This window comes from Patagioenas fasciata, chromosome 1 (assembly GCF_037038585.1).
Source record: "Patagioenas fasciata isolate bPatFas1 chromosome 1, bPatFas1.hap1, whole genome shotgun sequence".
Lineage (NCBI taxonomy): Eukaryota > Metazoa > Chordata > Aves > Columbiformes > Columbidae > Patagioenas > Patagioenas fasciata.
The window spans coordinates 3,569,638-3,578,175 of record NC_092520.1 but is presented as its reverse complement, the minus strand read 5'-3'; the positions used below and the strand labels follow the sequence as shown (position 1 = coordinate 3,578,175).

The window sequence follows — 8,538 nt, the reverse complement described above, 5'->3', positions numbered from 1 at the left end:
TGTTCAAGGAGAACATATAGATATATCATTTTTTTAGGCAGACATATGTTGCTTATTAGCAACATGGAAGGTGCTGGAAGGGCAGCGATGCCTCCCCAATGATGGAACATGGTGTCGAGTGTTCAGATTGTGGGGTGACAATAAAACCGTGGCAGATGTGTTGTTTAACTCCTCTCCTGCCTACTTACCCCTTTCTAGCCCTTCCCTCTCCCCTTTTCCCACTCAGTACAGGCGATCGGGAGGGAAAGAAGGACAGACAGAAGAGAGTTGGAACAATTAAAAATGTTTTACTAATGCTACTGATAAGAATAGAGAAAATAATACAAAATATACAAAATCAATCTTGAAAGTCTCAGCAACTGCAGAGCCAGCACCTGAAGTCCTGCACTGGACTCTACAGCCACCCGGAGCTGGATTCAGTCTGTCACTAGGCCTCAGTTCACAGGGACGACCAGCAAGGTCCTCTCCTAATGTCGGCCATAAGGAAAAGGGAAAAGGGACGAGATCCTTGTGATCTCCCACTTTTATATGAAGTATTCACATGAATGGGATGTTATACACAGTTGGTCAGTTTCTTGGTCACCTGTATCTCGTTGCCCCTCTCGCAGAGGTGCATCCATGCTTATCAATAACCTCGCATTCCATTGCTATGTTGACCAAAACACGTATCTGGTTCTCCAGGAAAATGCAGCTGATATGAAGCTCTAGCTGACAGGCAAATTCACTAAAAGAGAAACTTGTTTTTTAGCAAAACCAGGACACACGGCGTTTTCCACCATCCACCGAAGTTCTGCAAGCCCAGCTGCGTCCCAGCCCCACCGTACGCTGTTTTTCCAGCTGCATGCCAGCTTTTTGGAAGGAACATGAAAAATAACCACAGTACCATCCCGTGTGAAACGGGATTTTTGCTAACGAGGCAGCCAGGCCTTCCAGCAAAAATCCTCTTGCCCAAATATTCACATTTGGGTCAATATGGGCTCGATGAACAATAAAGCCAAAGAGGTTTTGGGGCTGGGGAAAAAAATTGTGGTTCAAATCAGGGTTGTAAAGAAAACAAACACAAAGGAGCCATTGAGAGAAGAGACATAAGTTGAGAGATAACTAATCAGTTTTATTTTATAAATACAGATGAGCTTTCCCGCAATTACCAACATAGTTTTAACGTGTCATTTACTATGGGATATTCTGGTTTCGCTTATTTTAAATACCTGGCCAAGCAAGGATAAGCCAACGCTGTTGTGCTCGCTACAAAAATATCATGGGATACAATCTTCCAAAACTAATATACTCAACAATCTTAGGAATTCCTAGTGAGGGGAAAAGATTGCAATGAAATGTTTTCTGCACTCGAAGACATTTGCAGACGTTTAACAGCGTCACAGCTGTGCAGGAACTGAAAGGCTCTTGACAGTTTAAAGCAGGCTGTGATTTATCATCTCACCTTCAAACCTACTATTTGTTTCTCTCCCGCTACGCTATTTTCAAAGTAATTTACAGGGGGGAAAAGATAATAATCACAAAAATGAAAGCCATGATGTGGCTGCGGTCTGTACAATCCTCATAGCAATGAGTTCGTCAATGGTTTAATTAGCCCTACGATGCTGTCCCCATTCATCAGGGAAGAGAAACTCGGGGACAATTTAAGGCCTCCTAAAGATACATCCATAGAAAGGCCATCAAAGCAGCTTTGTGCGACGGATGCAGAAACCAAACATCGTGTTTGACACATCGACAAGTACGGGGATCAAACAGGAGCAGCAACACATCAGGGAGGAAAACCAGAGTTCATTTGGTCGGGTGGAACCTGAGAAAATGTGCAACGAATGAAAAAAACCCACAATCCCGCTGATGCTCTACAAACCTAATTTAACGTGTTGTTTAATTGCACCGAGACGCTCCGTGTTTGCTCTACGGAACAGAGCGATTTCACAGCTACTCTTTGGGTTGCTTTGAAAAGTCACCAGCGCACACAAACTAACACTTTTCTGTTATAGAAAAGGAGATTTTCTACTAACAGGTCTGTGCTGCTTCGAGCCCATCCCACGGGGTGCACAATGTGCCCTAATTTCACCTAAAATGACGCTATCAGAAGGCGGTAAGATAGAGTACCTTATGCTTACTTTATTAATAAGCGCTTGTACTTCGAGGTGTTCATTTTTCGCTTTCTACGCCAAAACACCGTGATCATTTCCTACCTATCTCTTCTCAAAAGATGCCGCAGTGAAACTTTTGATGAGGTTGGAACAGAGGAGCTTATTCGGGTGAGAAGATCCTCCTGAACGTGCCCAATTTAGCACCTGGAATCATGTTCAATACCTTATAGAATCGAGATCTCCGCTTCCAAGTGTTTCCATCGTACTGGGACAGACCAAAAATAGCGAATGGCTGTAGAAAAGCTCGATCCCACAACTCGACTGCGGACAGGTTAAAAGCAAACAGAAGAAATGTGAATATAATTTTTAATACAATCATTAAGGTGTTACCTGGAAAAAATGCGTATTCTAGCACAGTGCTGTTACGTATATTGGTTCTCACATACACGCCTCATTTTGATAGCTGAGATTACACATAGCCACGGTTTAAAAAGTTAATTTAGGCTTAGCCTTATGGTGAAGTTAGGAAAAAAAGACTAGGTCATTGGTTCAAAATAAAAGCATAGACCAGGGAGGAAAAATAAAAAGCCAGGCATGATGAAGTGGTTTTTCTTTTATTCTGCTATATATTTTTATATTTCAGAGCTCATGACCGAGCCCAAATTCGTGGGTATAAAATATAGAAAGCAAGAGCAATGCAATCCAAACTGAAACAAATACCAGGAATCACAACACGGGTTGTAAATCACTTTCACATTGGTGCAGCCGAACACGCACCCTCAGCAACCCGCCAGTCGCTCCTTCCTTCAATGTACAGATGATTAAAATGGTATTAATTTAGATGAATAACATCAGGTGCCTCTGCTTGACAGAGTGGGGAGTGATTCCCACAAATTTGTCTAATTCCAAAGCACCGGCCGCATCTTCAGGCTGGGTTTTTAGGGAGACGTTGTCCCCATTAAGACACATTGGGAGGTGGCAGCTGAACCCCGCTTGGGTAGCGAATTCGTTAAGTCTCTACTAATGAGGTTTGTGCCCAAGAAGCGGGGAATGGTCAGGCTGAGATTTTTATGCGAAACCTTAAGAGGTGATTTAGTTCCTTAATAGGAACAGTGAGTATGGAGGGAGAAGAAAGGTATTTTCTCACTAATTAAGGAAACTGCTCATTCTCTGGCACATTTACGCCAACTGAAGAGCCATCAGTGAAACTAGAACTTGAAAAGCTACAGAGAGTAGCCAAAAGAAAACTCTCCAATTATAACAAATTCATGGTATTTCTGTAACACTGACTGCATTGCTCAAACAAACACAGGAGTACATGGGAGAAGGTAAAGAACTCTTACCATAAACGTATTTTTAAATTAACTTTTTCTTTCTTCGGAAAAGATTAAAATAAATTGAACTCTAAATAATAATTAAGCAATTAATTCATAGGGGGGCCTGATCACCTGATCAGCACTAGAAGCTGTTTCCAGGAAAGCCTTTTATAAATGGATTCCAAAACCAATTTCCGAGAGATTATAAATACCAAACATAAGAGGACTGGAAGCAGAATCAAAATTTACCTGGGCTGTGAACATACCATAATCCTGTGTTACCGTGCTCAAGTCCATTTGTTTAACACCATAGGAATAGCTTTAGCTTTGTTTTTTTTTTTTTTTTAATATATATATAATTAATAAAAAGAATAAGTGCAATTTTATCTCTATTCCAGATCACCCATTTCTCCTCAATGTCTCACTTGTCCGAACTTTTACGCGGCCTGCGGAAGCTGGACATGTTTTCGTTCAGTGCATAGATCCTTCGGGAGAACTCCTCGAACTCCCCTAGGACTTGTTCGTCACACTCCACCGCCACGGCGTGTTCCACCGGGATGGAATTAAAGTCTTCGAGTTGATCTCCCGCGCTGAAGCCCGTGGCTTCCATCCCCATGATCTCCTCCGCTTGCTCCACGGTGCAGCAAAGGACGGGGCCGAGGGAGGGACGGAACTCGCAGGGTTGCTCGGTGCTCACGGTTCCGGAGCACTCACCGTTTATTGCACTCGTATGTCCTAGGAAAGACTCCTGCTGGTCTTGGGTGTTGTTTAAGCTCCCGTTTTCTCCGTTTAAACTCCCGCACAAGTCCTCACCGCCTTTCTTGGCGTTTCCTTTCGAGGAGTCCATAGAGGTATCCAATGAGGACGATATCGGCGCGGGTTTTTTATCCACCTCTCCGACGCGGGTTGCGATGGCAAGAGGCTGCGTTAAAGCGGAGTTGTAACTAGGAGGAGGAGTTTTGTACTCGAGTCTTTCGTTCCCCGTGCTGGCTCGTTTTCGGAGTCCTTTATCCGGAGAAGGGAGGCCACTGGAAAAGCCGACGTCCAATCTGCCGAAGCTCGAGCTCTGTCTCTTTGGAACGGGAATTGCGCTGGATGTGTGGTGTCGATCGCTGTAAAAGAAGGGAAGGATAAATCACAGCTCACGAGCAGTACAGATGTTTAACCAAAGGCTGAAGCAATTATTTTATCACAACTCCGGGCTCCGTTTGGCCAACTACTTGTATCCTGAAGCGCTAAAACCCCAAATGTGTTTAATGCCGTATGAAGTGCAGAAGACACCCCAGAGGACGGCTTTACTGAAAACCTGTACGATCGCGGAGGAACATTTACAAAGCTCCATGGTTTGAAGAGTCAATCACCCAAGAAGCCACCGCATTATGTTAATTTGTACTGTTAACACCGTTTTATAGGACCGAGCTGCACTTTATGAATTATGACTGTTGACCGTATATTCATGTATTTATGGCCTGTATTAGGCCATCATAAACTCTTCTAAAAGTGAGTAATAATGGTCGAATCCTCTAAGAGCAACTTCTTCCACAGTGGACTTTCTCCACAGCTGCACCAAGGAGAAAAGTCACACTAACTTTGCCATTTGCAGAGGATTATTTTTGCCAGATCTTCTGCTTTTCTGTGCCAATCATTCCAAAACCATTTGGACAAACGTCAGCCTTGGTTTCTTGAGGAACGTGAACTAATCGAGCTTAATTTTCAAGTCTGATTTTACTATTTAACACAGTTCCACAGACCTTTCACACTGTCTCAGGGTCTATAATTTGGAACGTCCAATTTATATCATCTGGGGTGCGTTATGCGAATTTTCCTTCATCGACTTAACCCTTACCCAAATATAATCACCATCCCATGTGCAAATAGCCCGTTGCACGTTAACTTAAGCAACTGGTTCATTTTCCTTCCAGATTTAAAAACACAGCTATTACCGATCTACTGAATATATAACTCCAAGATTCGACTGCTGTCACAGTAGGAGTCTCCTTCATTAATTCCATTTAAAAGAAACTCCTTCTGCTCAAGATCTGATAGATTTGGGGATGTATCTTGCAGGGGAAAATCTTGGAATAGCAGTTATGAGTAATCTCTAGTGTGGATCTTTTTCCACATTATCTGTCTTCTGTTTTTTGCTCCCCTTTGTAAAATAGGTTAAGCTACATTGCAAGAAGTCCCTCCGTGAAAAATAAGCATCCTCAAGGGAGATAAGCGCCACACATACACACACAACCTTCTTCTTAGATTTCAACCGTTTCTGACCATTCTTAATGCAAACTCTGCATGGAATTCACAGCTTTTTTGCAAAGGTTTGGAGCATTCTGAACAGAGGTGACAAAACAGAGAGCGGTATGTGCCACAGATGCCAATAAGTGCTGTATATGTTGTCCAGCCCTCGAGTCCTTTCCTGACCAGAGTCTTTAAAATACTTTAAACAACCCCCACACAGCCAACCACTTATTTTTAAAATGGTGTAATATGGAAAATTGGAGGCAGGACACTTGTGAATTTATGCAATGTGCACTGCAGACATATTGGGGATTGTCTGTTTTCCCCCTTCCTTCCCCCAGCTTAGTGTTTCAGCCTTAATTTAGAAAATAAATGAATACTCAGTATTATTTATTTGATTAGATTCTGCTTATCTTAAGTCTTAGACAAGAAACTTTTTCACATTACCTCTAGGTTTGTTGAATCTTCCTTAAGAAAAACTACAAGAAATAGAGTCCCATGTTGGCAGCTTTAAAAGCAAAACGCAGCAAAACAAGGAATTTTACTCTGTATCAAGTTATTAGAAATCTTACAATTAAATGGTAAGGTTTCGGTATTTACCCCAATTCCAAGATGTGCATATATTCACAAAGCCAAATGTGATTCAAGACATTTCTCTGGGTCCAAGGGCTCATCATCCTATGATCGTGCGAACCAGTTCCTCACAGACAAGTAATAACTGATTACTGTAGATCCCTGTTCTAATTACAAGACATTTTACAATTAAGTCATTGGTTCTTTTCAGTACAAGGCATTTAAGGTTTTGCTGCCTTTCCCATTCCAGATACAGAGATGGTGCAGACCTGAACTATCTCCCTTCTACAGGATAGGACAGCGTGTAACAGTGAGTTTGCAGGTGACACCAAGCTGGGTGGAGTGTTGATGTGCTGGAGGGTGGGAAGGCCATACAGAGGGGTCTGGCCCAGCTGGGTCGATGGGCTGAGGCCAATTGTCTGAGGTTCACCAAGGCCAAGTGCCGGGTCCTGCACTGGGGTCACAGCAACCCCAGGCAGCGCTACAGGCTCGGGGAAGAGCGGCTGGAAAGTGCCCGGCGGAAAAGGAGCTGGGGGTGTTGGTGCCAGCGGCTGAACATGGGCCAGCGTGTGCCCAGGTGGCCAAGAGGCCACCAGCATCCTGGCTGGGACCAGCACTGGTGTGGCCAGCAGGCCCAGGGCAGTGACCGTCCCTGTGCTGGGACTTGGGGAGGCCAAACCTTGAATCCTGGGGGGCAGTTTTGGGCCCCTCAAGACAAGAAAGGCCTTGAGGTGCTGGAGCGAGTTGAGAGAAGGGAACGGAGCTGGGGAGGGGTTGGAGCACAAGTGTGATGGGAGCGGCTGAGGGAGCTGGGGGGTTCAGCTGGAGAACAGGAGCTGAGGGGAGACCTTCTGATCTCTGAACTGCCTGAAAGGAGCTTGGAGTCAGGGGGGATCAGGCTCTGCTCCCCAGGAACAAGCACCAGGAGCAGAGGAAACGGCCTCAAGTTGCGCCAGGGGAGGTTGAGGTTGGATGTGGGGAACAATTTCTTCCCCAAAGGGCTGTGGGGCATTGGAACAGGCTGCCCAGGGCAGTGCTGGAGTCACCATCCCTGGAGGGGTTGAAAAGACACTGAGATGAGGTTCTCAGGACATGGGGTAGTGGTGGACTTGGCAGTGCTGGGTTGGACTTGATGATTTTAAAGGTCTTTTCCAACCTAAACAATTTTGTGATTCTATACCATGGTGATTTGCATGTCTTACCCAAGAGATGTGCCATGATTTCACACCTTGAGGCACAGAATCAAGGCAAACAGGGGCTGTGTTCAACGCAAATGGGCAGGGGAGGTTTCCCTCCTCCCCTCTTTCTTCCAAATCCCAGCCCAAAGCACAGCCTGGGACCAGACTTGCTACTAAGAGGAGTCTAAGCCTGCCACGAGTCTTGAGGAGTACAAGGGGGAGCCTCAAGACAAGAGAGATATGAGGTTTGTGTTAAAAGGGCCCTGTGCTGATCCATCACCTCGTGCCTCTAAATACAGGAGGCTCAAGAAGAAAGAGAGAGGCAAAGAGGAGAGACAGGTTCTGTGCTCAGTGTAGTGGTTTAGGTTGGAAAAAAAAAAAACAATTAAAAGCAAAAAAAACCCTGTTGGTGAAGTTTGCTTTGTTGTGTTTGAACTGTATTGTCAATTCAAGATCCAAAAAGGGCAACACCTTTGCTTTTTTGCAGCTCTAGAATGAGCTGTGTAAGATAACACACCTAAGTCTAGACTTATTTGTCACATCACTTGTTTGTACTATTAATATAATTTAAAATAGTGAGTAGGTATGCAATTCAAAAGGGAGGTAGGGGGAGAGAGAGAAGCCATTGTCATGCAAGTTCCTTTTCAAACTCAAAGGTGACTTATTGCCATCCCTTCCCAAAAGAAACAGGCTATTCCCAGAACTGATTCCAGTATTACATCCCCTGTAGCAGGGAAGATAAAACCCAATCTATTTGGTTTCTATCAAGACGTTAGTGATGAGTCAAACAGGAACGTATTCCCGCTGAACTGGAACCCAGGAGGGCTGCAGATTCCAAAGAAATACCCCCACATATCTGAAATAAAAAGCGAGACTAGGAACAGATAGAATAATGCAAACTGTACGGGCAAAAAAGGATAACTTCTTTCCCTGTGTACAACAGATGGCAGATGCATCCTGTTCGTTCTGTCCTTTGCAGAGGGAAGAGTTTGACGCCAAAGCATTGGATCTGCAACACCCCGTGGAGCAGTGGGGGCTTCCTACCTCCTGGTCTGGGCACCACGACAAGAAGGGTTGATAGGAAATTCTGACGTTTCTCTGGACTTTATTCCACCATCCACAGCTCTGGGACAGGCATTA

At 44.4% G+C, this 8,538-nt stretch overlaps 1 protein-coding gene across 3 annotated transcripts in view; it reads right to left on the bottom strand.

Annotated features, from left to right (window-relative positions):
• Nucleotides 1-1,090: 1,090 nt before the first annotated feature.
• The window catches only part of UVRAG (UV radiation resistance associated), a 112,406-nt gene continuing 104,958 nt past the window's right edge, over nucleotides 1,091-8,538 (bottom strand). For 2 of the 3 annotated variants that reach the window (XM_065833635.2, XM_071814734.1), the window contains one exon: nucleotides 1,091-4,521. In XM_065833635.2, coding sequence (XP_065689707.2) covers nucleotides 3,831-4,521 — 691 coding nt within the window. In that variant the 3' untranslated portion in view covers nucleotides 1,091-3,830. The remainder of the gene's footprint in view (nucleotides 4,522-8,538) is intronic. The other variant, XM_071814760.1, reaches the window with a different exon arrangement.